A 23,212-nucleotide genomic window follows, 5' to 3' on the forward strand; every position below is an offset into this window, starting at 1 on the left:
CCATTAGAAAATTGAATCTTCATTGTCACATGCAAACCAAATGATCATTCACTGCTAAAAACTACAACCCTCTGCCAAACAAACACTTTCCATGAATGATTAAGCTGACAATAAGAACACAAAGTGTGTGTGGAATGACTAAAATGAAATCTTGGGGAGAGGGGTTGGCCTAACGGCTAAGGCGCTCGACCTCGGACCTGGGGATCTGGGTTCGAGTCTCGGTAACGGCGCCAAAAAACCCCTGTGATTCTGGGCAAATCACTTAATCTCCCCGTGCCTAAAAAAAAAAATGAAAGTGTGTCCTCATGTAACGTAACTGGTGCTATGTAAAGTGCTCTGATAACTGATTTGGTTTGGTTCTAGTTCGCGCTATATAAAACTCTGAAAAAAAAAAAAAATCTTGGAAGGATGGCGATCTGATTGGACGCAGGTCTCAGTGGCTCCCTGCCCCGATCTCTCCCAGAGCCCTTACAGTGCAGCCTGACCCCCCCGAGCATCACATACCTTGACTGCCCGGTGGCTTCCATCGATTGTCGCCCCCGGAGTATTGTTGCTGGGCCGGCGGACCCTCTGAGACTGCGTTGGAGGTGAGGGGTGACTAGCCCACGGCACAGGTTGCCACCATCACGACTCGGCCGGCGGTGCGAGGTAGAGCCGGCCGGATGCCGCAAAAATTGAGGCCCCGGTCTTGGGGCTGTCCGGGTGAAGCAGCCGGTGCCCACATCATAGCCTTGCCTATATGCCCCCGGTGGGCGGAATCATCGCCCAAAGCACACCACCTGCATCGTGACACTCCCGGCGGCGTGAGGTGGAGCCAGCCGGGAATCGCGAAACTTGAGGCCCCAGCTTTGGGCCTTTGAGGAGGGCGCAGCGGAGGCCCACGACACTGCCCTGTGGGATTGGACCTTGGGAGCGAGAACACTATCGGTGCCTGGTGTTGCCCCTGCGCCACTTCCGACAGGAAGAGGTGGAGCCGACCGAGGCCGCAATGCCTGGGGCCCCGGTTTGGGACCTGTGAGGACGATACGGCGTGATTTGCCGGGCATGCCGGGAGGGAACTGACGATAGCCTGAGGCCCGGGGTGGCACACAGAGACTTCCCTGCAGGAGCGACCCCCAGCGAGCAGGGGCCGAGTTCGGGACGCCACGAGACCCTCGGCGACCCGGGAGAGACGGAAGCGGTAATCCTGGAGCAAGAGGTGAGGAGAGCGGCACAGGGCTGCGAAGGGTGTATGGCTCGGGGGGCATAATCGAGCCCCTGGCGCTGGACCAGGTGAGGCCGCAGGCCGCGCTACACTGGTGGAGCGGTGCTGGGGCTAAGCATCTCACTGGGGTAGCACCGAGACCTCTGACCGCCGGGCTCTCACCCATTGCCTGCCTGCACATCCAGGGATGTTGGGGAGCATCTGGGGGTCCGCGCTGGGAGCTGGTTGTGACACTGGGGCCACCCGCCCGGGAGTTGCCGCTGACCCGACCGGGAGCCGCCTGGGGGGCGAACCCTGAGTCCCGGGTCTCCACCAGGACCCTACATAGCCATTGTCATCCCCCCGCCAGCGGCCTGCGGGGGGAGAGAGGAGAACGGCGGGTCATTCCTGGAGTGGCGGCTTGCAGAGGAGCCTCTCATCACCGGCTCCCGAGACCACAGGCACGGAGCCCCCACCTTTAGGCGACATTGCCACCTGCAACAGTGCAGACCACAGACACGTTTGGGAACACCGGGCCACAGCGTTTCTCCTCGCCGCTCCTGACAGCCAACACGTGGGGTTAGTCCGACGGCCCAGAGCGTCATGGCGGGCCTCAGAGGCGAAAAAGGGAATCAGACACTCCCGGAGATGCTGGCGAAAAACCCAACACAGGGCTGACAAGGGGCCGCTCTCCCCTGAAACCGCAAGAACGCCGCCGGAACCGTCCGGGGACCACACGCCTATCACTAGGTCCTTTCTGGAATCCCTATTCAACTCCCTTAGAGATGACTTCAAGTCCCTGAAGCAAGATGTGGCCGGTGAGGTCAGGGAGCTCAGGAGAGAGGTGGAGGGCCATGGGGAGCGAGTGGTCGCCATTGAGGAGGCTAACCAGGCGATTAGCAGCGAGATCGAACAGCTCCAGCAGGAAATCCTGAGGCTCACGGATCAACAGCTAGACCTGCAGGCCCACGCAGAAGATCTGGAAAACCGGTCCCGTCGCAACAACATACGGGTCCGGGGGTCCCTCAGAAAACGGAAGGGACGGACGTCACTGCCTACTTGCAGGACCTCTTCCGGGACATCCTGGGGAAGTCGGCCGACCTTGTCATCCGAATAGACAGGGCACATAGAGTGGGGCTTCCCAGACGCTCGCCTGCCCCACCACCAGACATTTTAGCCTTTCTCCCTGACTTCCCGCTCAAGAAGCGGATCCTTTGGGAGGCCAGGCGGTCACAATCTCTGCAGTTTCGAGATCACCCTGTCGCCCTATATCAGGACCTATTGGCCATAACGCTACAAAAACGGAAGGCATTCAAAATGGCGACAGACTTTTTAAGGCAGCACGAGGTTCCCTACTCTTGGGGCCATCCGTTCCGGCTGATATTTAAGTGGAATGGGGCCCTACATCAGATGCGTTCGCTAAAGGACACGTGTGCTCTACTGGGAGTTGATTTGAAGGAGGACGCGCCACCGGTGAGATCTTCGCAAGGGCCTTCCAGAGGAGACTGGCAAACAGTGAGCCGCAGGCGGTCCCCGGGACGGCACTTGAAACCCAAGGCCCACATCATCACGCAGGAGAGAGCTACGGCCGTCGCAGAAGTGGCGAGGGAAACGTCATCCTCAGACTGATTTCTGCACCTTGTGGGGGGGGTCACTCATGACATGCCGCATGCTCAAAGGCTGGGGGGATAAGGAGCGGAGGGCCACGACGGTTGCCACTGGACATGCACCCTGTAAGTAACTTCACCACAGCCCTGTGTGGATTGACAGGACTGGGACTATACGTACTATTGGTTGGGGTGTTGGGAGATGGGAGGCGGGGGGGGGCTGGACCGGGGGAGTTGGGGTTGGTCTGGGGGGAGGGGGGGAGGGGGGCCCAAGGGGGGTAGGGGGGAGCGAGGGGGGAGGGATCCTCCTTGTCTATGGATTTTTGAGTTTCCTTTTGCTTCCCCACGCCTTGCGCAGAGACGAGCAGACTCTACTACCCACCTATGGCGCCTCTTAGATTGAACATCCTCTCCCTTAATGTGAGGGGACTGAATAACCCCATCAAACGCCGGGCGATACTTTTCCTCTTAGAGCACTCCACGGCGGACATCTGCCTCTTACAGGAGACGCACTTGCTGCCAAAGGATCACCACCGACTTAAATACCGGGCCTTCCCCCTGCAGTTTTTTTCGTCCGCACCTAAGAAGGTAGCAGGGGTGGCGATTTTGGTGTGCAAGTCCTTTAGGGGTCAAGTTCTGCAGAGGGAGGCAGAGATCAAGGGAAGGTTGCTGATACACCGCTTTCTGATAGCAGGGCAGACACTTTTAGTGGGCACCATATACGTGCCTAATGAGGGTCAGGAAAATGTCCTACATACGGCCTTAGAGACAGCCACAGCAAACACTCAACCACACCTGCTATTGGGGGGCGACCTCAATTTGGTATTCCATAACACAGCGGATCGTTCATACCAACGCACGGGGCAGTTGGGATCACTCTCCACAGAGGGCCGCGCACATCTTTCAGACCTTGGCCTGGTCGACCTATGGAGACACTTCACCCACACTCCACGGCGTACACCTACTACTCGGCAGCCCATAAATCATATGCTAGGCTTGACTATTTCCTCTGCTCCTCGTAGTTGGTGCCCCGAGTGCAAGATGTTGAAATACTCCCGACCTCCCTGTCGGATCACTCCCCGGTGATGACCACTTTCCTCCTCCAGGATATGCCTGCCCCGCCTCGACATTGGCGCCTGCGGGATGCCTTGTTCCAAAGCCCTATAGTGGTGGAGAGGATTAAAGATGGCATCACCCAATTTTTAACTCACAATGCCAACACTGATACCACTAAGGCCACACAATGGGCTGCGCTCAAAGCAGTATTGCGGGGAGAGCTCATCTCTATCGCCACAGCCTACAACAGAGAACGCGCCCAGAAAAGAGCTAAAATTACCCAACGGGTAGCGGAGTTGGAGCAGATGCACCAACGAACGGGGGCAGCAAGTGCATGGCGCCAGCTTTGTACGGAGAGGAAGATGCTGGCGGCTTTAGACCAAGATGTGGCAGAATATGCCACTCTCCGCCTCCGACATCCATATTATAGGGGGGGTGACCACTGTGGGAAGCTCTTGGCGACCAAACTGAGAGAGCAACACCAAAGGCAGTGCGTTAAAGCCATACAGACCAATCAGGGAGACCTTGCTGTCGACGGTGCTGACATAGCCGCGGCCTTTGGGGACTTTTATGAAACCCTATATGCAGCTGATTCGCTCGACCTCCAGACTGGTCGTGCATACCTGGGAGGCACAACCCTCCCGTCCTTGAACGAGGCGCAAGCGGAGTTCCTAGATCGGCCCATTGGCCTGGAGGAAGTGATCTCGGCGATATCCCGCCTCAAACTGGGGAAATCACCTGGCCCAGATGGCTACTCAGCGGCCTTTTATAAAACGTTCTGCCACCAGGTTGCCCTGCTACTGCGGGATCTCTTTAACACCTGCAGCCAATCCGGGGCCATTCCGGAGGACCTTCTGGAGGCGGCGATGACAGTTATACCCAAGCCTGGCCGTGACCACACACGCTGTAGTTCCTATAGGCCGATATCCCTTTTAAACCTGGACCTCAAGCTATACACGGGCATCCTCGCGAGTAGGTTGGCACCATATATGCAGCAGCTGGTGGAACCAGACCAGGCTGGTTTCATTCTCCAACGGGAGACCAGCGATAATACCAAACGAGTCCTCCACCTCATCGAGGCAGGGACGCGGACGAGGCCAGACTGTATGCTGCTTACCATCGATGCCGAAAAGGCCTTTGACAGGGAACACTGGCCCTATCTGGAACTGGTGCTCCAACACTTCGGGGTGGGAGAGGCGCTTCGTAATCGCATATTGAACTGCTATCGCCGGCCCAACGCCACGGTCCGCGTCAATGGACACACCTCCCCCCGCTTCCCCATCGGCAGGGGACCAGGCAGGGGTGCCCTCTCTCCCCTATCCTTTTTGCCCTGTATATGGAGTCATTAGAGCAACGAGTCAGGCAACATTCCCTCATCAAACGCATTCCCTTTGGCGGCGATGTGCATAAGATCAGCCTGTACGCGGACGATATCCTTCTTTCCCTTACAGAGCCGATGCAGTCCTCCGAGCACTTTTTATCGAACTCCACACCTTTGCACTGGCCTCGGGGTTTAAGATCAATGTGTAGAAATCGGAAGCCCTGAATATCTCCCTGTCACCGGAGACTCTCATCGAGGTCCAAGGCGAGTTCGAGATGCAATGGTCAAATAATACCATCCCCTATCTGGGAGTTCTACTGGCCCCGACCGTCCAGGCCACTGCTGAGGCAAATTACGCCAGGCTCCGTTCGCGCCTTAGCGACAAGCTCCGGAGGTGGAAACGTCACTCGCTCTCCTGGCTGGGGCGGATAGCAGCCACTAAGATGACTCTGCTACCACAAATCCTTTAAGTGTTCCAGACTCTCCCTCTGCGCCCCCCAGCGGGCTGGCTCCAACGGACACAGTCTGACCTGGCGCGCTTTATCTGGAGCGGTAGCCATCCACGCTTCAAGCATTCGATTGCGATTCTTGCGCCTGCCCACGGTGGGGTCGGTGTGCCTGACCTCTCTCTATATTATCAAGCGACACAACTCTGCACTTTGGTGGAGTGGTTCCAACCGGAATCGGGCAAGAATTGGCTCTTTCAAGACCAAGCTGTGGCGGGCAGGCCCCTACAGGGGGTTCCATTCCTCCCCAGATGCCCCCCCCAATCTATATGCATCACAGATTACAAGCACTGTCCTGGATGTGTGGGATCGGGTGGCGGTCCGGCACGAACTTACCTCGTTTACCTCCCCGATGACCCCACTCTTCGATAATCCCGATTTCTCCCCAGTACTGGACCTCAGGGCATTTGTAGCCTGGAGACGTTCGCCCTGAAGAGACCTGGGACATATGTTCGACTTAAACGGTATCCTTTCCTTTCAGCGGGTGAAGGAGGACTATGGTATACCGGAGTCTGATCGCCTACCCCATCTGCAGATCCGACATTGGGCTTTGCAGCCGGAAGTCAGACCAGGCGCGCAACGTTTCCTCACCCCGTATGAAAAGTGGCTGCTTACCCGCACCTCTGATAAGAAGCTGATCTCCAATTTGTACCAGCAGCTCCTCCTCACGAACATCTACACACATAACACAGGAAGAAACAGGTGGGAGCGGGACCTGGGGAGATGACTACGCACAAAGAATGGGGCGGCATCTACCATAGGGCTAGACACTCGGCTTACCACGCGGGCCTTACCGAAACCCTGACCAAAGTGGCCACCTATTGGTACCATACACCTGAACGCCTACATTAATGGGATCCCCGCATTAGTGACTGCTGCTGGAGGGGGTGCGGGGGGCTTGGCACCTTGGAGCACTTACTTTGGAGTTGTGACCGTTTGCAACCCTATTGGAGTTTGATTTTAGATATAGACTCACATTTAGATACTCAGCTCCCTAGATTCCCCGCTTACATTCTGTTAGGACTCCCCAATGCTCTGATGTACCCCCTGAAGTCTAGGAGGGGGAGGCTTATAGCGATCGCACTAGGGGCAGCTGTGCAAAACATCCTGGCACATTGGAGGACCACACAACCCCCCCGCACACTGGTTGGCTGCACCGGCTTTGGATGGTTCTGGGGATGGAGAAGCTGTCCTTAGCGAAGGCGGGAAGGGTAGAGGAGTTTGCGGAACTGTGGCGACCATTCCTCACTTTGCTCACGGTGGAGTTTAGGGAATTGAGCTGCACTTGCTACTTGCGATTACTGCGCCTAGCAGACACTCCGATCAAGGAGCCGAAAGCCCCGACGTGCAGGCGCAAGACGCAGGACTGCTGACCAACTTAATGCCCTCCGTTGGTGGCGTGGTGATTCTCATTTTCCTTTTCTTTTGCTTTGTGGACAAGGAGGGGGGGGGTCGGACGAGATTTCCCCTTTGCAGAGACCCCACATGTCTGGCATTGCCAATATTCTCTCTAACGGACACCTTTGATTGGGTCGTTCAGGAAGAGCTTGACATTGTTCCATCTGATGGGGAAATGTGGTCTCTGTGTTTTTCCTGTTTTGAAACTCCAATAAAAGATTTAAACCATAAAATGAAATCATGTGAAAACATCGCAAAAAAATGTGCCCACATATATACCCATTGAAAGTCAAAAGTAACAAACAATCCATGTATGGTCTATAAACCCACAATGGCAAATGAAAACGAGAGTCAAAGCAGGCAGTTTAGATACACAGCGATAACCAACAAACCCAGGGGGATATGTACAATGAAGAGGCGGAGCGTGTTGATAGCCTCCTGGGCTTAACAAAGCGCTCCGCCACTTCGGAAATGCATGGCTGCACCATATTTACAAGAATGTGGTGCAGCCTTGCGTTTCCCCGTGAGATGGCGCTAAGTTTAACAACTTAGTGCCAACACAGGCACCCTTGCACCAGAGTGCACGGGTGTCTGTGTTCAGGGGAGGATTGGTTATGTGTAGGAAGATGACCCTTTCTGCACATAAACAACCCTAAAATGCCACTTTGTAACTTTCATGTGTGCTGCTTCATGCAGCACCCATAAAATTGATAAAATTGAATTTTTTGAAAAGGTTTGTTCATGTACAGGAAGGGACACCTTCCTGTACATGAACAAACAGTGGCATTTTTCTTTTTCCAGGTGTGCTGCACAAGGCAGCACACATGGAAAAAGCAAAAACTAGGAGAAATAATGCATTTCTCCTCGTTTCATCAACTTAAGACCAGGATTTTCCTAAGCTTAATTTTGGTGCTACCTCCTATGTACGCCACCCTTGTACATAGGGGGCAGCATCAAATACAATAAGTATTGCGGTGAAACGCCCACTACAACACCCACTGTGCACCCCTTTCATACTAAACATAGTGTGAAAGGGTTCCTTATGTACAAGGCAGTGTTATGCCACGTTAAGTGGGTTAACGCTGCCTTGTACATAAGGCAAGGCCCCTATCGCCATGGGAATGTCACAAACAGTGATGTTCCAGGGGTGAAAGGGGCTTGTACTTATACCCCCCAATGTCCCTGCACACTCAGTGAAGCCGACTAATCAGTCCGTGAAAGAGTGCAAACAAATGCGTAACAGAATCTCGAATTTAAAATGTGTGGTTAATCCGATCACATGACCCAACACCAACTTAGAAAGTAGAAGATATACTGCCGAAATAACGTGTGTGCCAAAACACCACAAAAACAATTCAAAATAAAGTGCAACCCCACAACACAGATGTGATTATTAAAACACAAAGTTTAACATGCAAAATATAAGCAATAAAGTGTAAACGTAATTGTGAGATATATATATACAAAAAATGCAGATTTATATTAGTGCATTCATCATAACAATTCTATGAACTTATATATAACTTAGGGAGAGGTGTGGCGCCGCGGCCAGGGCGACTGACGCTGGAATCTGGGGACCACGGTTCGATCCCCGGCTACGGCGGCAGGTTAGCCCAGCACCATGTGACTCTGGGCAATAGCTCGCTTAATCTTCCCGACGGCCCCCAGCGCCTAGAGACCCTTACGGGTGATTGTGCGCTTTACAAATGTGGACTTTATATATGTAATTTGAACATGAGCAAAGAACGATCCTAAGCTATTAGCTGATTATATATATGACAGGAAAACTGCCTGTCGATTTTCCCAATTCATTGAGCCATGTCCAAATGGGGAGCCTCCAGTGCTGCTATAACTCCACAACTGTTCCAACTACAAAATTAAACAAGAGTGCAGACTACCCGGAGGGCAGAAAAAAGCAATAACATTCATGATAAACGGTAGAAAGCACACCAAACTGCTAAAGTTTTGCCTTGAGCATTGCAAAACTTTAGCAGATTGGTGTGCATTCTCCCATATATCATGTGGTGACTGAGAGTACCAGGCCGGTTGCCTGCAGCAGAAATAAACAATGTATCTAGAAATCAAGGACTGCGCCGGTCAGCCCGGGGCAGGTGAGGGTCACCATAGCAACAACTCTTTCTTGTTCTTTTCCCCAGGCCCAATTTACAGGCCATCATGACGCAGAGCTTCAGCTGTGAAAGCAAGTGCTGCTGACGCTGATTTTATGCCAAGCGCTTACCTAAGGCTGCCCACAAACAGCCGTGGGTAGCAAGCAAGGTGGCAGGGGTCGCAATGGGTGGCCTAGGGTTTGCAGTTGTGACCCCTGGAGACCCCTAATTGACGGCCATGCTCTCTATGCCTTAATTTTTAAATATATGGACATAAAAATGGTGTGTGAATATATGTATTGTAAATGTATGTAATTCTATTTGCCATTAATCAGTAAGGTAAGGTAATATTTTATTTGTATATGATTAATTAAAATCTTTACAAAAGTATAAAACGCCATATAATAGTACAAATGATTTAAAATGCAGCAGTTACTATTGTCAATTCAAGGTTGTTATTAGGTCTTGAGTCTTTCAAGTTTGCTTTAATCTTTCCTTCATTAAATCAAAGAACTTCACAACCTGACAATTCAGGTTAGTATTGCTGGAGGAAAAACACAGTTTAACTGCCTGCCTACAGGTTCGAACGGCATGTGATCTAGAAAAAGGTAGCAACAGCTTGTGCCTCAGGTCCATTAGTCTCAGGGCAAATGCATATCACATGAATGATGTCCTCCTTCCCAGACTCACACAGGCGACATAGGGCCGAGGCGTGAGTTCTCTCCCATGGTGGCAGGTGCGGTAATATCGGGATAGCTCCAAGGCGCAGTTTCAGGAACTTTTCTTTGATTTTTATTTTCATCCCGATATTAAGAAATGCTTGTGGCCGTATTTTGCTGTAATCTTCCACCGTTATCTATCCATGCGCCCTGTTGGCTAGGTCTTTCTTGTCTTCTATTGCCGAAATTATTCGGGCAGATTTTTTTGCCAACTTTTTGAAGGCCTGGTGGTCTATGGCGGTTTCCCAAATATCGGATAAGCCTAGCACATCAAGTGATCCAAATAGGTACTCCCTAGGCAGTGAAGTGCGACATCTAAGTAGCTCTTCCCAAACGCTGGCATTTAAGGAGTCAGGATTTGGCATTAATCAGTGAGTATCTACGCCATGGAGCAATTCTGTAAAGCACACCATTGTTACAATGCATAATGATTCAGTCACAAATTCCAAATTCACAAATTAATACATATGGTCTAGGTAGAAATTGAGCTGCCTTGCGTCTTTGAAGGTAAGATGTGTGAGAAAAGAGTGTGATGTTTTCATGTCATTAGTTAAGTAAATTCTGCCCCAAGTAGAGATGAAAATGACAGAGGCTAATGGTAAAACATCTCTAAAAGGAGTGTAAAAGGATGTTTTTTCTGGTATGGCCAACAAGAGAACAGGTCCCTGCGTAAGTTATTGGTGGGATCACTGACACAGAGTAGTGGGAATGTATAAAAAGCACTTTATTTGCCAAGTTCATATATCACATAGTTTTTCTATATCTAATTACTTTTTTCAGATACAAAGCTAGGGGTCTCACAAACATTTCATCCTCTAAAAGTTGTAATGTTAAAAACACTGGGCAGCATTGTCTCAAGCCTAAACTCCTTAAAATAGGTAAAATCCACCGCTTTCTTGGGACAGAATAAAATGTACAAAATAGTAGCATGTGCATAGTAGATTGCAAGGACACGTCATCACATGGGCACAAGGACATGGTGCTAGACCAGTCATTCATGTCTGGAGAGCTTATCATCCTATGAAAGTTCCCCAATCGAAAACGGGTCAACATCATTCTGTCATAAGCCCCAATAACAAATATCAAATACGGTTGTATATTGTAGGTCATTATTAATTTTTGATTCTGCAGTACCATTGGCTTTAAAATGTCAATCAAGAGTCTGTTTATCTCCAGGAGCTTTAAACAGTACATTTTCAAGATTTTCCTTGAGATTGTAATTACAGGTTTTCAAAGTATTCCGGGTGTCCAAGGTGTAGCACAAACCTTTTAATAAAGTTTAACTAAGGAATACAGTATGCCTGTTGTAAGTTTAAACAATCAAAATATCCTGGTTAAAACTGGTGTTAGTAATTGTCCAAATCTTATGCCATAATAAAATTGGTTGAGTCTTTATTAGGTCAGATATATGTGGCATCAGTAGTTCAGTAGTTCAGCGTGACAAATATAAGTGGATGTACTCCTTGGGACAACCAGAAGGTATCTAAAGAAGGCATTCTCAATTAACTGTAGGGGCTGAATATCAGCATAACCCCAGACGCCTGCGCGTACATAGCAGTTGCGACACATTTAGCTTTATAAATCTGCAATAATTCTACTACTGAACGTCTTACCAATTTTCTGGCAAAGTTGGCTCGGGCAGCTGTAGATTTCGTCCCGTGATGAAGGAGTAGTTTCACTCCGAAACGCGTAGGACGTTCTGTCTGAAATAAACTGCACCACGAACAGAGGCCACGGCTCCTGTGTTGTTCTTTTCCGCGACCGAAGGGAGGAACACGCCGGTTGAGTGTGTACATGTATATATATATATATACATCTGTATATATGTATATAGTTAGGATTGTTTTCCATAGGGAAATCGCAACATTCTATTGGGAATAACTTTGGCGCTGGTTGGGGAATCTTCCTGAAAATTTCCTTAACTTTGCCTCGCAGCGCTCCGCTCCTTCCCTGAAAGTTTGGGGGGGTTTCATCAAGCGGGGGCCGAGATAAAAGGGGGGCCCAAAACGTGTTTTCCCCATGTTAATTTCCATAGGGCAGTTGGACTCACTTTTAGCCCGAACGGCTGAATTGTTTTCCACCAAACTTGGCAAAATTGTAGGGACTTGTAGCCCGATGTGCCTTTGCTATGTCTCAAGATATGTGCTCCAGTGGTTTTTACGAAAATTAACTTTGAAAAATATATATTGGGCTACATTGGGCTATATATATGTTAGAGCCCAAATGTAGCCTAATGTAGCCCAATGTAGCCCAATGTAGCCCAAAGATGGCCACCAGACACAAAAAAAAACAAATGTAGCCCAAATATCAGCCAGATGTAGCCCAACTATAGCCCAATGACAGAATGTCCCAGAGTGTTCTAAAGAACAACTAGAGCGCTAACAGTCTTACTTATGACAAAGGTATGGCACACCTGAAGTCATCTTGATTGGAATAAAGTGTTAACACTTAAAACATTTAATTTGCAAAGGAACAAAATGAGGGGGTTCATTTTGCCATAGAAATTATGATTAGTGCTGAAGAAAGAAAAATTAGGGCACAATCTGAGTGACTTCTCAAATCCTCTTATATTTCATTAAAAAAATTCTGATACGCAGTCTCCCAAGATGGCCACCAGAGACAAAAGAGCCCAAATGTAGCCCAAATATCAGCCAGATGTAGCCCAACTATAGCCCAATGACAGAATGTCCCAGAGTGTTCTAAAGAACAACTAGAACGCTAACAGTCTTACTTATGACAAAAGTATGGCACACCTGAAGTCATCTTGATTGGAATAAAGTGGTAACACTTAATACATTTAATTTGAAAAGGAACAAAATGAGGGGTTTCATTTTGCCATAGAAATTTTATATATAAATATATTCACTGAAAAAACCATAGGTTACACACCAGTTATAGTTAGGAATTAGCATTTAAAAAACCTTTGAAATTCACTGAAAAAACCATAGGTTTCAGGCCTTATATAGTTAGGAATCAGCATTTAAAAAACCTTTGAAATTCACTGAAAAAACCATAGGTTTCAGGCCTTATATAGTTAGGAATTAGCATTTAAAAAATCCTTTGAAATTCACTGAAAAAACCATAGGTTTCAGGAGTTATATAGTTAGGAATTCGTTTTTAAAAAACCTTTGAAATTCACTCAAAAAACTATAAGTTTTAGTGGTGTTATAGTTAGCTGGACATTTTACTCATACAAAACCAATGAAATTGTTCCTATATAGTTAGTTGTACTAACTATATTTCGCGCACCCGCAATCCACTGCTGATGATGTCACATATTAGATCATTCATGACATGGTCAGTGACATCACTGATGACATCTCAAATGACATCACTGATGACATCATCCACGTGACAATCACATACACCTTTTCATACACTATTACAATTTTTCATCACTGTTTGTAAAATACAGAGTATCATATTTAAATCCATTGTCACAGCAATACAAGTATCTAAAAATCCACTCAGTGATTCATAGATGTATACACACATCTAACCACTTACCTATGGATTCACTCATACATGCTGTCAATGAACAATAGAACACTATCAAAAATACTTATACATCTATATCGACATTAAACAACAGCACGCATCCTATTCACATATGAAGTCATCCTACTCACTTATGCAAACAATGGATTATACTTACATATTTACTTAGCAAAACACTTATACAAACACCACTTCTTCTATTCATTTAGATAGTAAGTCATAATTAGTGAATTATAAAATCATTATTACAAGTATACAGTTATCCATACAGTCACTCACACAATCATTGTGTCTTATGTATACTTATTTATATACAACAACTGACACATACACTGCCTTTTATTTTTCTAGTTTGTTGGACCTGTACCTTTGAGAAATATATTTGCTCATCACCACACCCATAAAGAGATTCCCTCACCCAAACTGTTAGAACATGTCGTTTTAACTTCATATATCTACTGAATCAACTATTCACACATCTTTGGACAGTCACACACCCCCCACCGAACCACACACACTTTCACACTCCCGTACAAATACTCAGTTAACTAATCAATAACTAATATAGACTTTCACATAGCTAATAACCAACTGTAGAATCAGTTTACACAACAACTGACAAAGTGATACAGATATTCACACAGTTTAGTCACTATCCACTATATTTAGTGAGACATTATAAATTGGTCAAGTAAACAGTCAATTACACTGCTACTACATCCTCCTTCCAAATATTTATTGATATATATCCACTCATTCTTCAATGTAAATTGCTATATATATAATGCATATTTAAATAACGAAGCAAACTACATTCACTGGATGATGTCATCAGTGATGTCATCAGTGATGTCATTTGAGATGTCATCAGTGATGTCACTGACCATGTCATGAATGATCTAATATGTGACATCATCAGCAGTGGATTGCGGGTGCGCGAAATATAGTTAGTACAACTAACTATATAGGAGCAATTTCATTGGTTTTGTATGAGTAAAATGTCCAGCTAACTATAACACCACTAAAACTTATAGTTTTTTGAGTGAATTTCAAAGGTTTTTTAAAATCGAATTCCTAACTATATAACTCCTGAAACCTATGGTTTTTTCAGTGAATATATATATACACACGCACAATCACTCACACACACACAATATGAACAATTCAATTCCAAAACATTAAGTAAAGTACCATACAAATGAAATATAAAAAATTACAAAAAACTAGAAAAGACAATTACCAAAAATATTGTAATCATTTGAAAAAAAACATATAAACAAACAATATAAAATTCAAATTATAAACAAATCTTAATATTACATATATTTAGCCAATATTAGGAAAAGTATTGGAGTCTGAAAATAACAGATATACTATTCCTACTCCAGTTTAATCAAAAGTAGAGAAAGTGTAGTACTTCAGAGGGGTTACATGTATTTTTCCCACTCCAAACAGTGCAACAGAAGGGAAAGTATTGGATTTTGGAGGGATAAGATTTACTTTCCCACTCCAGTCTGTGCAACAGTAAGGAAGGTGTTGGACTTTGTTGGGTAAGATCTACTATTCCCACTCTCCAGTCTGTGCAACAGTAGGGAAAGCATTGAACCTCAGAAGAGTAATATTTAGAATTCCAACTCCAGTCTTTGCAGCATTAAGGACAGCATTGGATTTGGGAGGGGTAAGATTTACTATTCCCACTCCAGTCCGTGCAACAGTAGGCAAAGGGTTGAACTTCGGAGCCTTTGTATTGTCATTGCATCAAGGCAAGGCAACGCAAGGTAGCGCAAGGGCTTAAGTGAAATTTACTAAGCCACACAAAATCACCTTAAGTGGGTCTGTGTGTCTTAGTAAATCCAGAGTAACGCAAGGCAGTGACAATCCCTACCTTTGCATTTCTCTGTGTTAGTAAGGTGTTTCATTCCATGCATTCACCCATTTGTTTTGGTGCCTTCCCAGATTTACTAAGAGTAGTAATCCTGTGAATGTGACAAAATACTACGCCATCCCAACAGAGGTGTAATGGGGAGAATTATGTTTATTTTCCCTCATTATGTACTCTTTCTATGTGTGCTGCAGTGTGCAGCACACATAGAAAGAGGAACATGCCTCTGATGATTGTTTATGTGCAGGAAGGGACACCTTACAGCACAAAAACAATCCTCACAAGCATTCCCAAAGACAATCCTGTAGTAACACCAACACTCTTACACTATGGTTCAATGGTGCTTGCATTGATGAAAGGTTGCACTCAGTGCACCAGCGCATGGAGAGAGCAGGAATGCACTATATTTGAGTAATTATGGCATATTCTTGTTCACACCATTTGACGCAGCAAGTTGTTTTATCACTTTGTGTAACGTTAAATGTTAGCTTCTTTCGGCTACAGTGTGAAAAATAAAACTTAAAAAACTAATGTATTCTCCACAAAAGGTTAACAACACATACAGACAGAGAGAGATCTACACTCTCATAATAAGCAATGCTACTTGAATAGGGGTGTGAGCACAGACATGGGTTGTGCCTGAAGGTCACAATATCTATTCCCCTCTGGGAGCACCATTTTTTTTAGCCAACCCATCACTATGCTAATACCCTGCACTCAGCAACATGGTGCAACTAGAAACTGTGGATATTGCACTATACAAGAGTCAGTAATATAAACCAGAATAGCAATAGCTTTAATGTAGGACAGTATATACGTTCCTTTGTCAGCCATCAAATTAGATGACGGGTTGTTTTTAATAATTTGAGGCTGTCCAGGAGAAATATATAGAGACGTATTTGAACTCATGATTATGTTTTCCACTTAATAACGAAACCAGATAATTGTTCCATAATACCTTTCTTATTTAATATTACTGAGGTTTTTTAAATATTTGCTTGGTTATGTTTTAAAAGCTTTTTATAGGCGACTGTATGACGATCTACAACATTCCTCCTCCCATTGCCCCTCTTCTGTCTTTAAAAGAAGCTTGATGGGTTGCTGTTTATAGCACTAATACTCAGTGGCATAGCTCCAGGGGTGGCTGTGAGGTGTTTGCTGTTTTTAATCCCCATACGAAATGTATTCTGTAGTAAACAGATGGGTACAAGTACTTTTATTTGGATAATGTTAAGTGTCTATCGGATTTCACCTGGGACTTTTACATGCAAACACTAACAAAGACACACATTGTCTCTCTCCTATGTTTTGAGTATATTGTGAACCCCTAACAATGGGCACTGCCCCTTAAGCCCCCCTCAAGTCCTACTTCTCATATAAAGTGTTTTAACAAGATGTCCCATCGTGATTCTTCGGAGCTCTGAGGCTCACCCCCCCAATCATGGCGACTAAGCTATGCCTCTGCTATTATTGGCCCCATTTTGGATTATTAGTTCCATCTTAAAGCATTTCTCATTGGCCGGGAGAACATCATGTTTATATTCCAACAGCATGTGTACTGGTGGTAGCAGAGGTAATATAAATAACTGTGGGATTGTGGAAGGGCAAAATGATTTAATATTACATGAAATACTTCTGATGCACCTGGGCAGATCAGATAATTTTGCCCCGGGCCTGATATATCACAAGATACTTGAGTAGTGAATATTTTATAAGTAGATGATGTTTGAAAGATGAACTAAAATTACTTGATTAAAGCGTGAGTCTTATGGGGTAATGCACTATGTCCATCAAGTCCAAATGTATAATGACCAACACACAGGATGCTCAATACATCCATGGTATTGGAGTGCTTTCAAAAAGCAGAGAGATTGTGTGTAAACATTCACAGTGAAGAATAAGAGTTGCCACAGCCTGCCTTCTACCCACATCATGAAGCATCTCACACCTCTTTTCTTACGCCTCCTGTGTCACAGCTCTTCATGTTCAAATTTGCTAACTGATGTAAAGCTTCTGCTTCTACGACGTGTACCTGACGATGCTGGTATTGGGAGTCATGAAAGATAATTGTAATGTCAACTGGGGAGTTACTTTCCATTCCTACAGAATGGAAAGGCTAAAGAAAGAGGACAATAGACAGACAATATCCCCAAAAGGGGAGTATGGGAGGGAACCCTACAGAATACTTCTTGATGCCCTAACACATCCCTAAGGAGGTCATGCTTCATCATTGGGCATTGCTTCTCATCTGTCCGGCAGTGCAATGCCTACGGGCCCTACAAAGGGTCCCTTTTGTGGAGATCTGTTATTGATTTAGCCATTTGATGAAGAGGTGAATGTGTGAGGGTATAATTGGTGTGTAGGGTGGTCAAAAATGAAATGGGTAAAGACTAAAACCATCTAGGAAATACCAAAAAACTGTTTTAATGTGTAGGTTCTCCTGACAGGATTAAAAGAACCAAACAACTCAGTTCAAGCTACCAATGGGGCATAGTGTTCCCTAGTAGCTATAAGTGCAAAAAATTGTAATTAGGTCAACATGTTTCACGCCTATTGGTCCTGACTTGGTCCACAGTACTTCATCTGGTGCAGAAAACAGGTGGGTGATAAGCCTACCGAACAACTTTAAAGTGATGTAGGTATTCCACAGCAGTAAAAATACCTGTTGTTATAGAAGATATGTTAAGACCACCCATACTTTGTGACAATCAGCAGTATCCCCAACTGCTGCTGAATATTTCTAGTGCATTGAAGGCCTGCGACCTACACTTCTCCACTCGCCTATCCTGGTACGTCAGGGGCTTCCAATGCACTAGCAATATTCAGCAGCAGTGCGCTGACCTCTGTATTGACCATTTAGAAATGTCCCCATTGTAGATAATTAGCTCCATAGGGTAACATTGGAATATTTTATTTAAATATAAATATTGCTAGGAATGGGTTCAAAATATCATTCAAGGACATAACCTGATAGTTATGATAAATCCAACAATTTATCACTGTTAGATTTATAATAACAATCATAGAAAATAAGTATTTTAACTTTCCTTTCTGTAAGCCAAAACCCAGCCTTCCATCTGCTCTCTCCCGATTGGCGAATGAGGTGTGAAGTAGCCTGCCAGAGAAACAATCTGTTTCCTGTGGGAGGAGAACTGAAATTGCAGAAGCAGAAGGCAGAAGGGAGGCAGGTGGCCAAACTGGTCCTCAAAGGGAGAAGGACACCTTAGGACCACACAGGCTCACCCCAACATCCTGCCACCCCAGACACACAGGAGCCCCTGTAATTAGATTAGATTAGAGAGGGATGGAAGCAGAGTGTCCAGTAATCTTAGCCATGGCAGTCGGTTGACTTAGCCTGGTCTTACCTACAAGGAGAGAATTCCCCCTTATTTGATTTTTAGAGAATGGTGTTTTCTGGGACAAGAATGTGCCACACTTTAAAGTAACTGGTCATACACCTGGGTGACACCCTGCATCCCATTGGTCAGGGGTGCCCTCTGCTTTACGCCCAGAACCACAGCATAAATATGGAAGAGTTGCCAAGCAACTCAGATCTGCTGCCTGAAACTGTAAGGAGAAGTAGGACTGCCCAGCAGGAACCCTGGCCTGCACCCAAAAGGACTGCACTCTGAAGGACTGCACCTGCTGCACAGTGGGAGCTACAGGACCTAAGGATGTTGCCTTGCTTCAAGGAAGATAAAGGAGTAAACTCCCTGCATGCTACAGGTTAACGGAGCCCACACGCTATAGGTTTCTAAGTACTAGAAAGTGTTTATTCACTGCAATTTCATATCTCCGGTTCCCTACATTGTATTTTTGTTGTTTTGGTGGCAATTTGTTCATACAAATTTAACATATTGTTATAATATGGAGTTGGATTTTTATTGTGTGTTGTGTCCGACTCATTTATTGTATTGCTGTTTTTAAATGCTTTACACACCTGCTCATAAATTACGCCTGCATGCTCATTGCCAGCTGCGTCGGGTTGAGCAAGGGAATAATTTATTAAGACCTTGACTGACCATTTTGTTGTGCATGGGGTCTTATTACTAGGGGTGAGCCACTACTTATCACTACTAATACTCCACTTTCCAAAACTCCTTTTATGAAAACGAAACATATTCTTACATGCCCTTTGCAACCATAGGAATCACTGCTAAGGCTGTATAACAAAGGAGCGCCAAGCTGCATTAGATTCTATGGAATGTGCAAGTGGCTTTTGAGAGGGAGGGTGGAGTATGTTCAAGTTTCAGTTTCCAATCCATAAAAAAGAAGTAAGAAACACTGGCTAACTCCTATTTCTGCTTTACCGGTGCTGCAATTAAACATGCAATGGCAAAGACAAAATATGAGCAAGCAGGGGCCAGGTAGCACATTGTGTTTGTCAGATGGAATGGGGTCCACCTGCTATACTGGTGAATTAGGGAGAAGGGTATAGGCCTCCAGAAGAATAATAAAAACAAATAAAGGAATACAAGCTAACACAGGTGTGAACTACTTGTAGAAGGGTTCACATTTGAACTGAACTGAAATCAAGCACTGATGGACAGTTCTGTTAGCCAAAACTTAAGTCAGCTTAACAAAAGAAGTCTATGGCTTTCTAATTGCCCTTTCAGAATCAGTTTGATGATTTATGGTTTGTGTATATGTGTATGCATGTGTGCATGTGTGTGTGTGTGTGTGTGCATGTATACGTGTGACATTTGTTTGTTGTTGTGCGCTTTAACCTGCAAGATCTAAAGAGGAAGAGAATTACCTGTCACATTTGTGTTGCTTAGCCTGCTTTGTATTGACACACCTCCTTGCTTTGCCTGTGCTTAATCTCTTTTTTTCATCTCACCTGAGATAGCACATTCACTGCCACTAGACAAATCTTTGTTATTTTTAAAAGAAATGATAAAAGGATTAGAGTCTGACCATTACTTAATATTGGTTGGCTTCATTGTCATTTTTATTTGTTTATTCCTGATTCATCAGCGCATACCGCTTTCACTTTCCCTTTGCTTGGTTCTCTCTTCCGTGAACCATGGACCAAGTACTGATTGCTTGTTGTTTTTATTAATGTCCTTCTGCTTCTCGCCTTGGGATTGAGGTACATTATTATTCTTTTCCATCCTCCCACCCACATAGATGCCAAGCCACCCTTTCTTTCCCTACTCATGTCATCGCTGATTCCCCCCACCTGTGTCATTGCTAGTTTCACATTAGGTTTTGAAGAGGGTTATCATTTGCACCCCACATGTAGTGGTGAAGAGCCTCTGCTCTGGCACCCGCTTGTTAGCACAGCTGCACTTCTGGGCTTGCAACTAATAAGAAGATGTCAAGGTTAGTGGGAGCAGAGCGTTGCGTTCAGTGTGTTGTTTTTCGCTGTCCTTGGTTTTTAGTGTAGGTAAGGGCAGTGCCTGATGTCGGCGTCTGGAAGGGGAGGGGTTTACTGACAGCCACTGAGAGTGTTTGTGCTGTGACAGCAGTCTACAATATGGCAGAGAGTTGTGCCTGGCTGATGGTGCTCTGGTTAGTCTTTCTCTGCATTCACTTTAGTATCCTGTCCCTCTCCTTTTCCTCTGTAGTAAGAAAAGGCTTTGGGAGCTAGAATGCTGAATACTTAGGGTTGCTGGGACTGGGTTATTTTGTGCGTAAGCAAATGTGGCTTCAGCTTCGGCATTCAGAAAACACATTTATTGATACTGTTTGTGTCTCTTTTCATGTGTCTGTCCTATTTATGGTGTAAATGAGAACTGTAAAAGGCGCAACCCCTCCCTCAATTGTGTTTATTATCGAGCCTTCAAAGATTGATGCTCGAAACTTAAAGAAGCGAGTATTATCTGTGTCATAGCACTTCCTAAAATGTACTTTCAATCTTGCTGCACAGCAACCATGCTGCTGTACAGCATGACTAAAAACAAGCATAGTCTCGACCTATTGGATTTTCCAATGCTTTTTTAACTACAGATATGGTCTACAAAAATATTGTGAACATTCTCGTTGATCTTCTCCTGGTTAGGGAAGTCAGATTAGACAACAATCTTCAGAATAAAGCTGACTTGTAACAAAGTATGACGTGGAGAACATCATCTAAATTAAAGGGACTGATAGCCTAGAATGAGCAAAACTGAAAGAAACCATCTATGATCAATGCACCGATCAGTGAGTCATATTCAGAAATGATTCAAGTACCCTAACCATCCAATTCTCTAATGCCCACTATTCATACTTTTATATAAATATGTATTAAACTATATAAGCGCATTGAGTCATGGTTTCATGTGTTATTAATCACCAGGTTAGAAACACCTTTTGATATTATCTGACATATTTAATTAAAAAAATCAATACCTCTTCGGGGTTATATTTTGCAAGAACACCATTTCCATGGAATTCTTCTAGAACATCTTTAACTTTCTTTGTTGAGTCTATGAAAAGAAGAAAAATACACAGTTATACTAAATGCTGCTTTAGTGCCTCTCAAATCTCTGTATCCCTGAAGTAAATGAAATATGTAATGTATGCAGTTTGCAAGAAGCATATCATAAAGTCATAAACATACAACATATCTAAATGTTTAATCCAATTTTAAATTATACAAAACTTGTAAATCTCCACCTGCTTTATTACGGGGGCAATCACTGTCAAATCTCTAATATGCATTTGCTATACACTCATTTTAAGACACTTACCAGTTTTACGAAAGGAAGCATATTTTATTGCTTTGCTGGATGACAGGCTGTACAGCTTACAAATCCACCATGTCTCTTTTTGAGAAACTATTTAAATATGATCTCCTGCCCTGGCTGCTAGAGAAAGGATCTGCACAATTTGTACATGGGCTTGTTTTACAGGGTTGGACTGGCCTGCAGGGCAATCTGGCAGTGCCAGCTGGGTCTGTCTGTTATGTCAGTGCGTGGACCAGTTTTGTAGCTCGGTGTGGGTTGTTCTAGCAGTGTGTGAGCCTGTTTTGTGGGTGTGTGGGCTGTTGTTGTGAACATCTATTTTTATTGAGTAGGATGCAGTTCTAGGCAGCTGTATGTCATAATATCCGATGCAGTAATATCCTCTGGCATATATATTGTTAATCAAATATTGTTTACAAAAACATCCTCTGTGTGGGTGTAGATTTTCGAATATTAATTCCAACGGAGCAATATCTTTGTAGGCCACACTGGGATATTATGTCAGAGATAGTGTGATAATGACATTCAGGTAGAACATCATACAGTGCAACCCTATACTAGCAACGGTAGATTACACTGGGCTCACAGCACAGGGCAGGATGGGTTTCTCATATGGTATAGAGGGTGTTCGAGCATGTTATGTCTTTGTGTGCTGCAACAGGCAGTGGAGTCTCAATTTTAAAATACATCAACTGCTATCATACCCACTATGCATAATGCACACATACCATTAGCATGTTCTCCACTGCAAGAGGCGCCTGGATGAATACCCTCTCGGGTGATTAATGCGCAAATCTACATAACATAACACTCTCAAATTCTATCATGCCTGTAGCTGCACAGGAGCTGAAAGTACCATTGAATGTCATTGTTTAATCCTAGTATATTTTCAAACAACAAGGGAATCCAAAAACCCCAAAAAAAGTCAACCAGGGACCTTGGGAGTTAATTCTTTTAAGCAGCAGTGGTCCCTGGAAAAGGGAAATACGCGAGCAATAAATATGGACACAGTCGTTACTATATTATGTGGACATGTCCAGCCGGACCGAGGTGTAATATTTACTTTTTAGTGATTTGCAGGGAAATTTACACAACAATGCATCAAGTGGGACACAAGCCTGTGCTCTACTTAGCCAATAGAATAGAAAACAAAGGGGAAAAGTCAAAGACAAACAGGAGGCTCAGGCAAAGCTTTTCGGTTTGTTGTGCATAAGAATAAACAGTGTCAAGAAAATCAAGAAAAACAAGAAAAACAAGTCGCAT

At 45.0% G+C, this 23,212-nt stretch overlaps 1 protein-coding gene across 2 annotated transcripts in view; it reads right to left on the reverse strand.

Annotated features, from left to right (window-relative positions):
- Window positions 1-23,212, reverse strand: part of DGKB (diacylglycerol kinase beta) — a 1,755,973-nt gene that overhangs the window by 1,456,169 nt on the left and 276,592 nt on the right. For both annotated transcript variants that reach the window (XM_078663763.1, XM_078663762.1), the window contains exon 3: window positions 21,615-21,691. In XM_078663763.1, coding sequence (XP_078519889.1) covers window positions 21,615-21,691 — 77 coding nt within the window. The remainder of the gene's footprint in view (window positions 1-21,614; window positions 21,692-23,212) is intronic.

This window comes from Lissotriton helveticus, chromosome 10 (assembly GCF_964261635.1).
Source record: "Lissotriton helveticus chromosome 10, aLisHel1.1, whole genome shotgun sequence".
NCBI classification, from domain to species: domain Eukaryota; kingdom Metazoa; phylum Chordata; class Amphibia; order Caudata; family Salamandridae; genus Lissotriton; species Lissotriton helveticus.